This window comes from Pan troglodytes, chromosome 3 (assembly GCF_028858775.2).
Source record: "Pan troglodytes isolate AG18354 chromosome 3, NHGRI_mPanTro3-v2.0_pri, whole genome shotgun sequence".
In the NCBI taxonomy this organism is placed as follows: Eukaryota; Metazoa; Chordata; class Mammalia; order Primates; family Hominidae; genus Pan; species Pan troglodytes.
Genome location: NC_072401.2, coordinates 107609712 through 107628772, shown reverse-complemented (window position 1 = coordinate 107628772; position 19061 = coordinate 107609712). Strand labels below are relative to the sequence as shown.

Genomic DNA, 19061 nt, shown 5'->3' with positions numbered 1-19061 from the left:
CAGGCCATACAGCAGGAGGTGAATGGCAGGCACGCCAGCAAAGCTTTATCTGTATTTACGGCCACTGCTCCATTACTTGCATTACCACCTGAGCGCTGCTTCCTGTCAGATTAGCAGCAGCATTACAGTCTCATAGGAGCACAAATCCTCTTGTGAACTGCGCATGTGAGGGATCTAGGTTGCATATTCCTTATGAGAATCTAATGCCTGATCATCTGTCACTATCTCCCATTATCCCCAGATGGGACCATTAAGTAGCAGGAAAACAAGCTCAGGGCTCCCACTGATTGTACATTATGAAGAGTCATGTAATTATTTCATTATATATTATGATGTAATAATAATAGAAATAAAGTACACAATAAATGTAATATGCTTGAATTATCCCAAAACCATCTGCCACACCCTGGGTCCATGGAAAAATTGTCTTCCATGAAGACAGTCCTTGGTGCCAAAAAAGTTGAGGAACACTGTTCTAGATGACCTGTAAGATAGCTTGAAACTTTGAAATTCAGCAGTTCTAAATACAAACTTATTTAATAGTTTCTTTGTTTCAAATTTTGAATTACATCCTCTTTATAGCAGAAAAACATTTGTTAAAAAGACTGACTTCTCCATTTTATTGCCTTTGTTCCTTTCACAGATTAGTTGGTTGTATTTATGTGGGTTGATTTCCGAACTCTCTATTCTTTTTCATTGATCTGTTTGTCTGTTCTTTTGCCAATACTATGCTGTTTTGATTTATAATTTGTCTTGAAGCTCAGAAGTGTCAGTCCTCCAACTCTGTTCTTTTTAATACTGTGTTGGTTATTCTGAGTCTTTGTTTCCAAATAAACTTTAAAATTAGTTTGTTGATACCTACAAAATAACTTGCTGCTATTTTGATTGGGATTACATTGAATATACATATCAATTTGGGAAGAACTGTTGACAATACAGGTTGATTGTCTCTTTTCAAAGATGCTTGGGACCAAAAGTGCTTCAGATATTTTATTTGTTCTGATTTTGGAATATTTGCATTATACTTACTGATTGAGCATTCCTAATCCAAAAATACAAAATCCAGATTGCTCCAATGAGCATTTCCTTTGACTATCATCTTGGTACTCAGAATGTTTCCGATTTTGGAACATTTTGGATTATGGATTTTGGAACTAGAGATATTCAACCTTTATTGAGTCTCCTATCCAGGAAATGGAATATTTTTTCATTTATCTAGTTGTTGGATTTCTTTCATCAGATTTTTATAGTTTTTCTCATTTAGATCTTATATATATATAGTTAGACTTATATCTAAGTATTTGATTTTGAGGAATGCTGATGTAAGTGGTATTATTTTTTATTTCAAATGCCATTTGTACATTGCAGGTATACAGGAAAGCGTTTGACCTTTTATATTAACTTCGAGTCCTGCTACCTTGCTGTACTTACTTATTAGCTCCAGTTTTTTGCTCAGTTCCTTCAGATTTTCTACATATATGATCACATTATTTGAAAAATGGACAGTTTTATTTCTTCCTTGCCAATTAGTACACCTCTTATTTTCTTTGTTTGTGTTATTGCATTAGATACAACATCTAATATAATGTTAAAAAGAAATGATGAGAGGACATCCTTACCTTGTTCCTGGTCTTAGCAGGAAGGCTTCTAGGGTGTCACCACAAAGTATTGTGTGAGCTGTAGGTTTTTGTAGATGTTTTTTACAAGTTGAGTAAGGTCTCTTTTATTCCCAATTTGCTGAGAGATTTTTTATCATGAATGCATGTTGGATTTTGTAGAATGTGTTTCCTGTATCTATTTGTATGATCATGTGAATTTTCTTCTTTAGCTTGTTGGTGCAAGAATTACATTAATTAATTTTCATATGTTAAAACAGCCTTGCATGCCTGGGATAAATTCTACTTGTTCATGGTATATAATTTGTTTTATACATTGTTGGATTTGACTTTGATAATATTTTGTTGAGGATTTTGGTATCTATGTTCATGAGAGATACTGTTTTCTTGTAATGTCTTTGTCTAGTTTTAGTATTTAGGGTAATACTGGCCTCATAGAATGAGTTAGGACATATTCGTTTTGCTTCTGTCCTCTCAAAGAAATTGTAGATAGTTGGCATAATTTCTTCCTTCAGTCTTTAATAGAATTTACCAGTGAATTCATCTGGGTCTGATACTTCCTGTTTGGAAATGTTCTTAATTATTGATTGAATTTCTTTAATAGATGCAGGCCTATTCAGATTATCTAATTCTTCTCATATAAGTTTTGTCATATTGTGTCTTTCAAGCCATTTTATCCAGGCTATCAAATTTATGGGCATAGAATGGTTCATAGTATTCCTTTGTTATCATTTTATTGTCTATGGGATCTGTACTGAGATCTCTTTCATTTCTGCTATTTGTAATTTGAATAATCTTTTTTTTCTTAGCTGGTTAAAGGCTTATTGATTTTATTCATCTTTGCAAGGAGCCAGCTTTTGGTGTCATTGATCTCTTTGATTTACTGTTTTCAATTTCATTGATTTCTGCTCTGATTTTTATTTTTCTTCTACTCACTTTGAACTTAATTTGCTGTTCTTTTTCTAGTTTTCTAAGGTGGAAGCTTAGATCATTGATTTTAGAACTTCCCTTATTTCTAATATATACATTCAAAGCTGTACATTTTCCTCTGAGCATTGTTTTTGATGCATTCCACCAATTTTGATGTTGTGTTTTCATTTCCATTTAGTTAATATTTTGACCTATGTGTTAATTAAAGGTGTTTTGTTTCGTGTCTAAGTATGTTGGTATTGATTCTCTAAGACTAATAGCTTGTAGCGAATTCAACCAATTGTATATATATATAAATATATATATATACAGTTCTATATATATATATATACAGTTCTATACATACAGTTCTATATACATAGTTCTCTCTCTCTCTCTCTCTCTATATATATATATACAGTGTGTATATAATACACACACACACACCCCTATATAGATGAATAAGTTTATCTCTTTCTTTCAAGTTATTATGTTTCCAATTGTTTATTGTCTGTTGCTTTGGACAGAACCTCTAGTTTAAGAGTAGGTAGACTTACTTGTTCCTGAGTTTAATGAAAATGCTTCTAATTTCATCATTTAAGTTTGATGTTTTTTATACTCTTTATTGAGACAATTATTGTACCATCTTTTCTGTATTTCTGAGTGTTTATCATGAATGTTAAATTTTATCAAATGCTTATTTTGTATTAATTTGGGATTATTTCATCTTTTATTGTGATAATGTATTATATTATTACAGTTTCTTATATTTAATGGTCATTACATTCCTGAGATAAAGTCTACTTGGTCACTAACAAAAAGACATACTGGCTATATTTGATTTGCTAGTTTTTAAAAAAATTTATGCACCTATGTTTATAGATTAGATAAGTCTATAATTTTCTTTTGCTTTTTGTCCTTGTCAGGCTTTGGTCTTAAGATTATATTACCTATTGGGTACTGTGCTCACTACCTGGCTGACAGGAATCACCCTAAACCTCAGCATCATGCAATATACCCTTGTGACAAACCTGCACATGTACTCCTAAATCTAAAATAAAAGTTGAAATTATTTTTTAAATTTTATTTATTTCTCCTGTCTGCTATTTAATCATTTTCTATAAAAGGAATTACCTCTTTTACATAAATTGAGGAAACTTGTCTGAAAAACCACTTCTGTAAGTTCATGTTGTTTGAAAAGTATTTCTATTTAGTTAACATGTTTATTTTCTCAAAATTTTTTCTAAAAGTACCTATTTTGTTTAATTTTTTATGTTTATAGAATTCTGTACATAAAATATTTTTAATTTTTGTTCTTTTTTATCTGAAATGTCTACATTTTTAATATTGTTTATTTGAAGGTTCAAATATGTTAGTATAATAGAAAGCAGATACAAAAATAATGTATGCATGCTGTAAAAAGAATATTTATTAAAATTAGCATAATCAGAATTCAGGTTCATATTATATATTCTTATGTCTGAGTCAAAAACAGATTTTAAAAGCGGCTTTTATAAACTGAGATAAATTGTACTCTATTACTAGTAGAATGGAAGGTTAAAAGTGGATATTAGAAGAAAAATCAATTTTACTTTCATTTCTGCATGCATCTATTGTATTTATTCCCTGAAGCAGAGTTTTATAATAGAAAAAGCATGAGCTTTGCTGTTAGATGGGCTTGGTTTCAAATTTCAACCCTGTTCCTTTTTCTTCATATAATCTTGAATAATTCACATAACCTCTCTAGTTCCCTATCTGTAATCGTTAGCATACTTAAAATAATACCACCCTGGCAGGGTTACTTTAAGAATGATATATGTAAAGCTCCTAATTCAGTGTCTAGTACATAATAAGCACTCCAAAAGAGTAAAAAATCATTATTACAAGTTTAGTAATTAACAGTTAATTTTTTTTACTTTGCAGTCTGCCCAAGAACTTTATGACAGTCTTCTATATCTAAATAATCTCTACAAAGGACATGATGTTCTAGTATTCTGTTTTTCCTCAGCTATGTTAGCTCATTACTATCACTTTACATTTAGAAACCACTATAAAAACAGTGTGGAGAGTAAGGATTAGGGAGGCTGGCTTTTCAAAGAAGGAATCTTTCTGGCAGTTCTACCTCAGTAAATTCAGTTTAAAATTTCACTTTGACCTTTACTTCTTAGTCTTAATACTATTTTCATCCCTAAACTAAAGAATTGCCAAAATAATTATTTCATCTAGTGCCAAAGTCTTTCCCATCAGTTTTCTCTTAAATAGCTAAAACTGCTTGAGAATTCTGACTGAAGTTTATTAATTGAAGAAAATAATAAGTAAAGATATGTAATCTTGGTTAATAGAATGAATGTTTTTGAATGGAATGTATTTTGGGAAAATCTCTACTTAATCTTTGATTTTTTAAAATCTATTTCTTTGTTAAATTTTAATCACATATTTATGACTGGTATTACTTACATGCAATATGTAAATGAGCAATAATTATTGTTAAGTTCTTTGAATACTTCATTATGAATACATATACTAACCCAAGATTTTATTAAATAAATTAATTTTTTTATTTACATAATGCTAACTGCTTGTATATACTATTACCATAAAAATGATAGCATTTATTGCATTACCTTCAGTTTATAAGGTATGCTTTCAGTGTAAATTAAATATGAGTTTACTGTAGATAAAATCTTATTTAAAGCACATTTTTATACTTTTGGTTCAAATAGTTTCCAAAATTCAAATATAAATGCCAGTCTACAAATTTTCATCTCAATAATAACAACACTACTTTTTAGATTATGAACAGTTTAAAAATAACACCACAGTGCTTTATGATTTTCAAGTACCCAGATACATTATTTTTATCTGCCCCTAAACAAATCTGTGAGATGTTTGATCCCCATTTTAGTTGTAAAGAGACTCAGAAACCTTACTTAATACAAGTTAACTTATAAATTGCCATTTTATCAGTACTGTAAATGTGTTTTTCACTCTTATTTATTGGAACATATATATTAATATATATCATATCCTACTGTACACTTGGCTTTTCAAGCATTTTTTAATTTTTCTCTATTTCTCTAGAAAATACATTAACATATACTCATGCAATCATCTGCATACCTACTCTTAAATAAGAAGAAATCTTTTTACAGTAAGTATAAGGAAAAGTACAATTATGTATCCTTTTTTTGCTAACATATTGAGGGTAAAATGTTAACCTAAAGGAGAACTAAACACTGTCTGCTGAAATTATTTAGAGCAATAGATGCATTGAAAACAAAAAGGTTAGCTTTGCATCTGTTCTTTTTACTGGTTCAATTCTTCTGCCATTATCTAATGTTCTGTAGGCAATTTTAGAGCTATTATGATAGGCACAATTTTAGTGAAAGATGAAGACTAGAAACCCTGGCAGCTACATATAAGGGTAAAATGTATCAGCCCTCTAGAAGTTAAGTAGAAGACATTTTATAGAAAATAATATCTTTTGAAATTTGTTTTTCCATAGTAATGTATAATCTTATTCTACCATTGGCCCAAAAAATAAGCAAATAATAATAATCCAACATAAGAAAATAAGGGATAGTTGGATTTGGGGATAGGATATCAAAAGACCTTGATTTACTGGATTAAAATATGAACTTTTCTTTCTATATTCCAAGTGTAGAGAAGGAGAACGGCAAACAAATTCCTAGACAGAGATTGATATGGTTTGACTGTGTTCCCACCCAAAGTCTGATCTTGAATTGTAGTAATTCCCATGTGTCAAGGACAGGACCAGGTGGAGTAATTGAATAATAGGGGCAATTTCCCCTATACTGTTCTCATAATAGTGAGTGAGTTCTCATAAGATCTGTTGATTTTCTAATGGACTTCCTCCTTTGCTTGGCTCTCATTCTCTTTCTTGCCACCAAGTAAAGAAGGACATGTTTGCTTCCCATTCTACCATGATTGTAAGTTTCCTGAAGCCTGCCAAGCATTGCTGAACTGTGAAACCTCTTTCCTTTATAAATTACCCAGTTTGGGGTATGTCTTTATGAGCAGTATGAGAACAAACTAATATATTAAATAGGTACTGGTACAGTTGGGTGCTGCTATAAGGATACCGAAAATGTGGAAGTGATTTTGGAACTGGATAACAGGCCGAGGTTGGAACAGTTTGGAGGGCTCAGAAGAAGACATGAAAATATGGGAAAATTTGGAGCTTCCTAGAGACTTGGAATACTCAGAAGACAGGCAGATGTGGGAAAATTTGGAACTCCCTAGAGACTTACTGAATGGCTTTGACCAAAATGCTGATAGTGATATGGATGATGAAGTCCAGGCTGAGATGGTCTCAGATGGAGATGAGGAACTTTTTGGGAACTGGAGTAAAGGTCACGCTTGCTATGCTTTAGCAAAGAAACTGGCAGCATTTTGCCCCTGCCCTGGAGATATGTGGAACTTTGAACTTGAGAGAGATGATTTAGGGTATCTGGCAGAAGAAATTTCCAAGTGGCAAAGTGTCCAAGAGGAAGCAGACCATAAAAGTTTGGAAAATTTGCAGCCTGATGATGTGAAGAAAAGAAAAACCCATTTCCTGGGGAGAAATTCAAGCCAGCTGCAGACATTTGCATAAGTAATGAGGATCCAAATGCTAATCACCAAAGCAATGGGGAAAATGTCTCCAGGGCATGTCAGAGACCTTCACAGCAGCCTCTCCCATCATAGGCCTGGAGGCCTAGGACAGAAAAATGGTTTCCTAGGCTGCTGCTATTCTGTGCAGTGTCAGAACATCTTCCCCTGTGTCCCAGTGACTTCAGCTTCAGCTGTGGCTGAAAGAGGCCAAGGCACAGCTCAGACCCTTGCTTCTAAGGGTGTAAACCCTAAACCTTGCAGTTTCCCACATGGTGTTTGGCCTGTTGGTGCATAGAAGTCAAGAATTGAGGTTTGAGAACCTCCACCTAGATTTCGGAGGATGTATGGAAATGCCTGGATATCCAGGCAGAATTTTGCTGGAGAGGCAGAGCCCTAACGGAGAACCTCTGCTAAGGCAGTGCAGAAGGGAAATGTTGGGTCAGAACTCCCACACAGAGTCCCCACTGGGGCACTGCCTAGTGGAGCAGTGAGAAGAGGGCCACCATCCTCCAGACCCCAGAATGGTAGATCCACCAACAGCTTGCACTATGCATCTGGAAAAGCTGCAGACAGTCAACACTATCCTATGAAAGCAGTGGAAAGTGGGGCTATATCTTGCAAAGCCACAGAGGCGGGGCTGCCCAAGGCCGTGGGTGCCCATCTCTTGCATCAGCATGACCTGGATGTGTGACATGAAGTCAAGGGAGATCATTTTGGAGCTTTAAGATCTGGCTGCCCTGCTGAATTTTGGACTTGCATGAGGCCTGTAGCCCCGTTGTTTTGGCCAATTTCTCCCAATTGGAATGGGTATATTTTTCTATTGCCTGTACCCCCATTGTATCTAGGAAGTAACTAACTTGCTTTTGATTTTACAGTCTCATAGATAGAAGAGACTGCTTTGTCTCAGATGAGACTTTGGACTGTGGACTTTTGAGTTAACCCTGAAATAAGGCTTTGGGAGACTGTAGAAAAGGCATAACTATGGTTTGAAATGTGAGGACATGAGATTTGGGAGTGGCTGGGATGGAAACATGTAATCTAACTTTTAAATAAATGGAATCATAGCATTTGTGTTGTTTCATGTTTCATACTTGCATCATACAGTTACCATGGCTTCTGGTTATTAGCTCCAGCCCAAACTTCTCTCTTTTTTTGCTTAGCAATATGTCTTTAAAGTCTTCTTACGTACACACATACACACACACACACACACACACACACACACCTAATTCTGGTTAACAAGCTGCAAACCATTCCTTGGTACAGAAATGTTATCATGGTAGTAATACTTAATATTATTTGTATATCTCAAATGCAAGTAGCTGAGCTAATAATGTCTCCTCAGTTTACAACACATTACAATTATTGGACTGGTCAGACACTTTCTCCTATTTCCTTTTTACTTCTTTCTTTCTGCCCTGACCCTCACTCCTTGGTCTCTCTGCACAATCATTTAAAAAACAGTGGTTTGCAAATGTTGATGTATATTATCCTCTCCAGGAAAGCTAAGAAAAAATGAGGCCCCTCTTGTTTAAAGGATAGGCCCTGAGCCTTTGTGTTTTTAGCTTATTCTCCATGAATTCTAATACTGGTTGCTCTATAGTTTATATAGGTTTCTGAATATGTACAAACCCTTTTAAGTTAAATATATATGCATTTATATGTATTTGTAGGGATCTTTTCTAGTTTTTTTATTGTGATAAAAATACACACAACATAAAATTTACCACCTTAACCATTTTAAGTGTACAGTTCAGTGGTATTAAATACATTCATAATGTTGTGCAACCATCACCACCATCTATCTCCATAACTCTTTTCATCTTGTAAAACTGCACCTCTGTACCCATTCCATTGTAATTCCTTATTCTCCCCTCCTCTCCACAACCACAATTCTACTTCTGTCTCTATGATTTTGACTACTCTAAGTACCTCATAGAGTTGGAATCATATAGTTTTGGTCAGATTTTTTTTTTCTTCTTAAGGCTAAATAATACCCATTTTGTATATATACCACATTTTGTTTATCCATTCATTCATCAGTGGACACTTGGGTTACTCCCACATTTTAGCAATTGTAAACAATGCTGCTATGAACATGGGTGTATAAATATCTCTTCAAGATTCTGGTTTCAGTTCCTTTTGGCATATATCCAAAAGTGGAATTTCAGGATCATATGTTATCTATCTTTAGTTTTTTGAGGAACTGCCATACTGTTTTCTACAGCAGCTGTATCAGTTTACATTTTTACCAACAGTGTGCAAGGGTTGGTTTCAGTTTCTTCTCAAACTTGCGAGCACTTTTCTATTTTGATTTTTTTCTTTTTTTTCTTCTTTTTTTGAATAATAAATGCGCAGTGGAATCTCATTGTAGTTTTGATTTATATTTCCCTGATGATTAGTGATAGTGAGCATCTTTTCATGTACTTCTTAGCCATTTGTATATCTTCTCTGGAGAAATGCCCTATTCAAGGTCTTTTGAGTTGTTTCTTTTTTTGTTGAGTTTTAGGAGTTTTCTATATATTCTCAATATTATTCTCACATTAAATATATGATTTGCAAATATTTTATTTCATTCTGTAGGTTGCCATTTTACTCTGTTGAGTGTCTTTTGATGCACAAAATATTTTATTTCACAGAGTTCAATTTGACTATTTTTTCTCTGTCACCTAGGGCTTTGGTGTCATCTCCTAGAAATCAAGTGCCAACTCCAGTATCATGAAGCTTTTGCCCTATGTTTTCTTCTAAGAGTCTTAAAGTTTTTGGCCATACATTTAAGTCTTTGATTTATTTTGATTTAATTTTTGTATGTTATTAGGTGAGAGTTCAGCTTCATTCTTTTGCATGGAGATATACAGTTTTTCCAGAAACATCTGCTGAAAAGACTGTCCTTTACCCCACTGAATGGTCTTAGCCACCCTTCTCAGAACTTATTTGACCATATATAGGAGGTTTTATTTCTAGCTCTAGTCTGTTGGTCCATATGTCTGTCTGCCTTTATGCCAGTATCATACTGTTTTATTACAATAGTTTTGAAATAAATTTTGAAATCAGGAAGTCTGAGTCTTCTGGCTTTGTTGTTTCTTTTCAAGATTATTTTGTCTATTTTAGGTCTCTTGAGATTCCATATGAATTTTGGGATAGGTCTTTCTATTTCTGCTAAAAACATCATTGATATTTTGATAAGAATGTGTTGAATCTGTAGGTGGCTTTGAGTAATATTGATATCTTAACAATATTATATCTTTCAATCCATAAACGTGGCTTGTGTTTTCATTTATTTATGTCTTTCTAAATTTCTTTCGGCATTCTTTTGTTGTTTTCATTGCACAAGTCTTTCACCTCCCTGGTTAATTCCTAAGTATTTTATTCCTTTTGATGCTATTGTAAATCAAATTGTCTTCATTAATTCCTTTTCTGATTGTTCATTGTTAGTATATAGAAATACAACTGATTTTTGTCTATTTTTTTCTGTATCCTGCTGCTTTGTTGAATTCCATTATTAGTTCTAACAGAGTTTTGTGTAATGTTTAGGGTATTTTTTAGATATAAGATCACATCATCTGCAAACAGATTATTTATTTCTTACTTTTCAATGGATGGCTTTTCTTTTTCTTGCCTAATTTCTCCAGCTAGGACTTCCAGTACTATGTTGAAAACACATCCCAAAAGCAGGCATCCTTGTTTATTCATTATGTCAGAGGAAAAGCTCTCAGCCTTTCACCATTGAGCATGTTTTCTGTGGGTTTTTCATATATGACTTTTATTGTGTTGAGGAAGTTTCCTTCTATTCCTAGTTATTAAATGTTTTTATCATGAAACAGTTTGATTTTGTTCTTTTTTTTGGTATCAATTTAGATGATCATGTGGTTGTTTTTTTTTTTTTTCTCTCCATTCTGTTAATGTAATGTATCATATGGATTGATTTTCCTGTGGCGAAACATCCTTGCATTCTAGGAATAAATCCCAATTGATCATGCTGTATAATTTTAATATGCTTTTGAATTCAGTTTGCTACTATTTTGTTGAAGATTGTTGTTTCAATATTCATAAGGGACATTTGTCTTTAGTATTCCGTTTTTGCAGTGTCTTTGTATGGCTTTGGAATCAGGGTAATGCTGGCCTTACACAATGAGTTAGGAAGTATTCTACCCTCTTCAGCTTTTTAGAAAAGTTTGAGAAGGATTTGTGTTCTTTAGATATTTGGTAGAATTCACCAGTTAAGCCATCAGATCTAGGACTTTTCTTTCTTAGGAGATTTTTTATTACTGATTCAATTTCCCTGCTAGTACTAGATCTAGTTCGATTTTTTAACTCTTTATGATTTTAGTCTTGGTAAGCTTTGTGTTTCTAAGAACTTAACTACTTCATTTAGGTTAGTAGCTTCATTTTTAACTCCTGCCTTACCTTCCAAATTTAGTCAATCAAAAACTTTTGTTTATTAATCTGTATACTTCTCTCCAATTCTGCTGACAATATTTTACTCATGTTCACCATGATTACAGGCATGTGCTACCACACCCGGCTAATTTTGTATTTTTAGTAGAAGCGGGGTTTCACCATGTTGGCCAGGCTGGTCTCGAACTCCTGACCTCAGGTGATCCACAACCTCCCAAAGTGCTGGGATTATGGGCATGAGCCACCACGCCCGGCCTGTTGTACAATTTTCTGACTGGTCTCTCTGCATCCATTCTCATCTATCTTTAATCCATTTTTCAGACTTCAGCTACCATACTCTTTTTTAATCAAAATGTTTACCAAGACTCTTATTATTATACTGACAATAAAATTCAAACTTCTAACATGGTCTAAAAGTCCCAATGTAATATTTCCCTTGACAACTTTACCAAGATTTTCTGTCAGTATTGTTCCCTCTAATTTTTCTATGCTGTAGCACAGAAATTAGATTTCGTTCAGTTTTAGGTATACCCTATACATACTTCTGCTTTAAGGCCTCTATGTCTGCCTTCATTTTCTCTTTTAACATAAATTCCTAAAGATCAAGAACTGTATCATAGATTCTTAAATGAAATGATAGGGAGGGGGCAAAGTAAGATGGCCAAATTGAAGCCTTCACCGAGCATGTCTTCTGCACAGACACCAATTTAACAACTGTCTACACAAGCAAAGCACCTTCATAAGAACCAAAAACTAGATGAGCACCCACAGTACCTGGTTTTAACTTCATGTCGCTGAAAAAGGCACTGAGGAGGGTAGAAACAGTCTTGAATCACCAATGCCACCCCTTGCCCACCCCCCAGCAGGAATTGTGACATTGCATTGAACTCAGTGATACCCTGTTACAGCAGAATGCAAAACCAGGCTGCACTTAGCTAATGCCCACCCTCAGAGAAGATATTTAAACCAACTCTAGCCAGAGGGGAATTGCCCATCCCAGTGGTCCAAACTTCAGTTCTGGCAAGCCTTATCACCCTGGGCTAAAGTGTTCTGGGGCTCTAAATAAACTTCAAAGGCAGTGTAGGCCACAAGGACTGCAACTCTTGGGGAGTCCTAGTGCTTAACTTAGATTAAAGTGAGTGGACTAAGGAGGCACGTAACCTGTTGAGACACAGCCAGAGTGGCTAAGAGAGTACTTGCACCACCCCTACCCCAAACCCAGGCTGCACAGCATGGGGCTCCAAAAAAGACACCTTCTTTCCACTTAAGGAGAGGAGGGAGAAGAATAAAGAGGTCTCTGTCTTACATCTTGGAAACCAGCTCATCCACAGTAGGATAGAATACCAGTCAGTCATGAATCCCCCTTTCCAGGACCTAGCTCCCAGACATTTGTAGACACACCCTGGGCCAGAAGGGAACCTGCTGCCTTGAAGGGAAGGACTCAGTCCTGGCAGGACCCATCAACTACTGAATAAAGTGCCCTTGGGCCCTGAATAACCAGTAGCAATACCCAGGTAGTATGCCACTCTGAGACTTGCTGGCTTCAGGTGAAACTCAGCACATTACTAGCTATGATGGCTATGGGGAGAGACTATGATTGAGAAAATTAGAGGGAAAAGTAAGGGAGCTTTGTCTTCCACCTTAGGTACCAACTCAGCCACAGAGAAGTAGAGTACCAAGCAGGCTCTCGTGGCCCCCATTTCCAGGACTTGGCTCTTGGACAGCATTTCTGAACCTGCTGTGGGCCAAAGGGAAACTACACTGAAGAGTGAGTCCCAGGCCAGGCAGCATTCACCACAAGCTCGATGAAGAGCTCCTGGGCCTTAAGAGAACATCAGCAGTGGCCCAGCAGTACTCTCCATGGGTTTGTGATGGTGGTCATAGGGTGAGGCCCCTCTGCCTATGGAAAGCGGAGGGAAGAGTGGGAAATACTGTGTCTCATGATTTGAGTGCCAGCTTAGCCACAGTACAATAGAACACTAGGCACACTTCTAAGGTTTTTGACATAAGTCCCTGGCTCGCAGATGGCACCTCTGGACCTGCCTGGAGGAACTTCTGCCCTGAAGGGAAGGAAAAACCCTGGCTGGCTTTACCACCTAATGATTGTACAGTCCCAGGACCTTGAGTGAACACAGGCAGTAGCCAGGGTAGTAGTTATGACAGCAAGCCTTGGGCGAGACCCAGTGCTATGCTGGCTTTCAGTCTGATTCAGTGTGGTACCAGTGGTGGTGGCCACAAAGATGCTTGTGTCACACCACCCCAAGCTCTAGGTGGCTCAGAATAGAGAGAAAGAGGCTCTATTTTTTTTTAGGAGAAAGTAAGGGGAAAGAACAACAGTCTCTGCAGAGAATTCTGGATCTTATCCAAGACCATGAACGCAGTACCTCTACAAGTCTGCAAGAACAATAGTGTTACTGGGTTTGAGGTGTCCATTAATACAGATATAGCTTAGATCACAACACTCAAGTCTTCTGAGTACCTGAAAAGCCTTGCAGGAAATACAGGTTCAAATTAGCCCAGACTGTGAAGACTACAATAAATACCTAACTCTTCAATGTCCAGACACAGATGAACATCCACACGCATTAAGATCATCCAGGAAAGCATGACCTCACTAAATGAACTAAATAAGCCACCAGGGACCAATCCTGGAGAAACGGAGATATGTGACCTTTTAGACTCGAAATTCAAACTAGCTGTTTTAGGAAACTCAAAGAAATTCAAGATGACACAGAGAAGGAATTCAGAATTCTACCAGATAAATTTCATAAGAGATTGAAATAATTGAAGAGAAACAAGCAGGAATTCTATACTTGAAAAAGTGCAATTGGCATACTGAAGAATGCATCACAGTCCTCTAATAGAATGTATCAAGCAGAAGGAGTTAGTGAGCTTGAAGACAGGCTGTTTGAAAATACACAGTCAGAGGAGACAAAAGAAAAAAGAATAAAAAACAATGAAGCATACCTATAGGATCTAGGAAATAGCTTCAAAAGGTCAAATCTAAGAGTTACTGGACTTAAAGAGGAGAGAGAAACACAGATAGGGATAGAAAGTTATTACCCCTTTGAATAAAAAGGATGTTAATGAGTGATAATTATTACAGAGAACTTCCCAAACGTAGAGAAAGATATCAATATCCAAGTACAAGAAGGTTATAGAACATCTAGCACATTTGATTCAAAGAAGACTACCTCAAGGCATTTAATAATTAAACTCTGAAAGGTCAAAGATAAAGAAAGGATCCTAAAAGGATAAAAGAAACAAATAACATACAATGGAACTCTTATATGTCCGGCAGCAGACTTTTCAGTGGAAACCTCACAGGTCATGAGAGAGTGGCATGACATATTTAAAGTGCTGAAAAAAAAAAAAAATTTTGCCCTAGAATAATGTATCCTCCAAAAATGTCATTAAACATGAATGAGAAATAAAACTTCCCAGACAAACAAAAAGTGAAGGATTTCATCAATACCGGACCTATCCTACAAGTGCTAAAGGCAGTACTTCAAACAAAAAGAAAAGACTTTCTAATAGAAGATTATCTGAGGGTTAAAAAAAAAAACTCACTAGTAATAGTACACAGAAAAACACAGAATATTATCACACTGTGACTCTGGTGTGTAAACTACTCTTATACTAACTAGGAAGACAAAATGATGACCCAATCACAAATAATGTATTTGCCCATTCTCAAACTGCTATAACTGTAATAAAATACCTGAGACTGGGTAATTTATAAAGAAAAGAAATTTAATTGGCTCACAGTTCCACTGTACAGGAAGCAAGGCAGCATCTGTCTGCCTTTGCGGAGGCCTCAAGGAAATTTTTCTCATGGCAGAAGGCAAAGTGATAGCAGGCATCTTACGTGGCAGAAACAGGAATAAGAGAGAGGGGGGATATGCTACATACTTTACACAAGAACTCACTATTGCGACGACAACACCAAGGACGGTGGTGTTAAGCCATGAGAAATGACTCCCATGATCCAATCACCTCTCACCAGGCCCCACGTCCAATATTGAGAATTACAATTTGACATGAGATTTGGGTGGAGAGACATGTCCAAATCGTGTCAAATAATAACTACAACAACATTTCAAGACATTGACAGTACTTTAAGATATAAACAGGAAAAACAAAAAGCTAAAAAGTAGGGGAACTAAGTGTAGAGTTTTAATTTTCTTTTTGCTTGTTCATTTGTTCTATGCAAACAGTGTTAATATTATCAGCTTAAAATAATGGATTATAATATATTATTTGAAAGCCTCATGGTAACGTCAAATCAAAAAACACACCACAGATACATAAAAAATAAAAAGAAATTAAATCATATCACAATAGAAAATCCCCTTCACTAAAAGGAAGACAGGAAGGAAGGAAAGAAGGAAGAGAATATCTCAAAACAACCAGAAATCAAATAACAAAATGGCAGGGGTAAGTTCTTATCAATAATACTGAAAGTAAATGGAATAAACTCCTTAATGAAAAGATATAGAATGGTTGAATGGATTAAAAAAGCAAGACCTAATGATCTGTTTGTTACCTACAAGAAACACACTTCACCTATAAAGACACATGTTGACTAAAAATAAGGGGATGGAAAAAGATATTGCATGCCAATGGAAACCAAAAAAGAGCTGGAGTAGCTATATTTACATCAGACAAAATAGAATTCAAGAAAAAAAAAACTCTAAGAAGAGACGAAGAAAGTCATTATATAATGGTAAATGGGTCAGTTCAGCAAGAGGATATATAAGCAGTGTAAACATATATGAATTCAGTACTGGAGTACCCAACTTATTAGCACTAAAGAGAGAGATGGAACCCATACAATAAAACCTGGAGACTTCAACACTCTTGTTTCAGCACTGGATACATCTTCCAGACAGAAAATCATCAAAGAAGCATTGAACTTAACCTGCATTATAGACCAAATGGACCAAATTTATAGAACATTTCATTCAACAGCCACAGAATACATATTAATTTCCTCATCACATGGATTATTCTGAGATAGACCATATGTTCTCTATCCAGAGATAGACCATATGTTTAAGACAAAGCAAATCTTAAAACATTCAGAAAATCGAAATAATATCAAGCATGTTCTCTGACCACATGGAATAAAACTAGAAATCAATTACAAGAGAAATTTATGCAAACACATGGAAATTAAACAGCATGCTCTTCAATGACTAGTAGGTCAATGAAGAAATCAAGAAGGAAATTGAAAATTATTTGGAAATGAATTATAATGGCGACACAACATAAAACCTATGAAGTACAGCAAAAACAGTACTGAGGGAAGTTAATAGCTATAAGTGCCTACATCAAAAAAGAAGAAAAACATCAAATAAATAACCTAATGATGCATCTTAAAGAATTAGTAAAATGAGCAAACCAAACCCAAAATTACTAGAAGAAAAGAATAAGGAAAAGAGCAAAAATAAATTAATTTGAAATGAAGAAAACAGTACAGAAGATCAATGAAACAAAGAGTTGGTCTTTTTGAAAAGTTAAACAAAATTAACAAATGTTTAGCCAGACTAACCAAAAAACGAGAAGATCCAAATAAATAGAGATTTAAAAGGAGACATTACTACTGTTATTGCAGAAATTCAAAGGATTAGCAGCTGCTGCGAGCAACTATATGCCAATAAATTGGAAAATCTAGAAGAGGTGGACAAATGCCTAGATACATACAACCTACCAAGATTGAACCATGATGAAGTCCAAAATCTGAATAGATCAACAACAAGTAATGAGAGTGAAGCCATAATAAAAATTCTACCAGCAAAGAAATGACAGGACCCAATGGCCTCACGTCTTAATTCTATCAAACATTTAAAGAGAACGTGTACCAATTCTATTCAGACTATTCTGAAAAATAGAGGAGGGAAGATTTCCAAACTTATTCTATGAGGCCCGTATTACCCTGATACCAAAACCAGATAAACACAAATCAAAAAAAGAAAACTGTAGGCCAATATTACAGATGAATATTGATGCAAAAATTCTCAAAAAAATTTTAGCAAACCAAATTTAACAACACATTGAAAAGATCATTCATCATGACCAAGTGGGATTTATCCCTGGAATGTAACGATGGTTCAATATATGCAAATCAATTAATGTGTTATGTCATATCAACAGAATAAGGTACAAAAACCATATGAACATTTCAATTGATACTGGAAACACATTTGATAAAATTTAACATCTTTTTATGATTAAAAAACCCTCACAAAACTGGGTTTAGAAGGAACATGCCTCAGGACAATAAAAACCATACTTGACGGACCATAACGAGCATGATGTTGAATGGGGAAAAACTGAAAGCCTTTCCTCTAAGATCAAGAATGTAACAAGCATGGCCCACTTTAACTACTGTTATTCATCACACTACTGGAAGTACTAGCCAGAGCAATTAGACAAAGAGAAAAATAAAGGGCATCTAGATTAGAAAGAAAGAAGTCAAATTATCCTTGTTTGAAGATGACATGATCTTTTATTTGGAAAAACCTAAAGACTCCATAAAAAACAGTATTAGAAGTGATAAATTCAGCAAAGTTGCAGGGTAAAAAGCAACATATATAAAAATCAGAAGCATTTTTATATGCTAACCACAAACAATCTGAAGAAGAAACCAGGAAAGTAATCCCACTTACAATAGCTACAAATAAAACAAAATACTTAGGAATTAACCAAAGAAGTGACAGATCTCTACAGTGAAAACTATGAAACATTAATACAAGAAATTGAAGAGGATACAAAAAAAGGAAAGAGATTCCATGTTCATGGGTTGAAAAAATTAATATTGTTAAGATGTCCATGCAACGCAAAACAATCTACACATTTAATGCAATCCCTATTAAAATGCTGATGGCATTCTTCACAGAAATAGAAGAAACAATTCTAAAATTGTTTAGAATTGGTTGTTATATGCAACCACAAAAGACCATAAAGAAGAATGACATTCTGTCATTTGCGACAACACAGATGGAACTGGAGGACATTATTTTCAATAAAATAAGTCAAGCACAAAAAGACAGACTTTGTGTGTTCTCACTTATTTGTGAGTGATAAAAATTAAAATAAATTGAACTCATGGATATAGAGAGTACAAGGATTGTTACCAGAGGCTGGGAAGGGTAGTGGGGGTGGGGTGTGTGTGGAGAATTGGGAATGGTTAATTGGTACAAAAAAACAGTTCAAAAGAATGAATAAGACCTAGTATTTGCTGGTGCACGAGTGATTATAATCAAAAGTAACGTAATTGTACATTTTAAAATAACTAGAAGTGTATAATTAGATTTTTTGTAACACAAAGGATAAATGCTTGAGATGATGGACTCCCATTAACCTGGATGGAATTATTATTATGCATTGCATGCCTATATCAAAATATCTTATGTAATGCATAAATATATTTACGTACTATGGACTCACAAAAATTTAAAAATGAAAAATAAAAAATAAAAGTTTTGAAAAGCAAACATACATACATAAAAACCTACCTTT

At 34.9% G+C, this 19061-nt stretch overlaps 1 protein-coding gene across 9 annotated transcripts in view; it reads left to right on the top strand.

The window, feature by feature from the left end:
- TBCK (TBC1 domain containing kinase) overlaps nucleotides 1–19061 on the top strand; it is a 277680-nt gene that overhangs the window by 146634 nt on the left and 111985 nt on the right. Inside the window, exons 24-25 of one of the 9 annotated variants that reach the window (XR_010156332.1) lie at nucleotides 5607–5676; nucleotides 6438–8206. The exons of 7 other annotated variants lie outside the window; for them this stretch is intronic. Coding sequence is in view for 1 of the 2 variants with exons in the window: in XM_016951971.3 (XP_016807460.1) it covers nucleotides 5607–5618 (12 nt within the window). In the remaining variant the exon portion in view is untranslated. Of the gene's footprint in view, nucleotides 1–5606; nucleotides 8207–19061 lie in introns of those variants that run through there. One more of the 9 variants, XM_016951971.3, reaches the window with a different exon arrangement.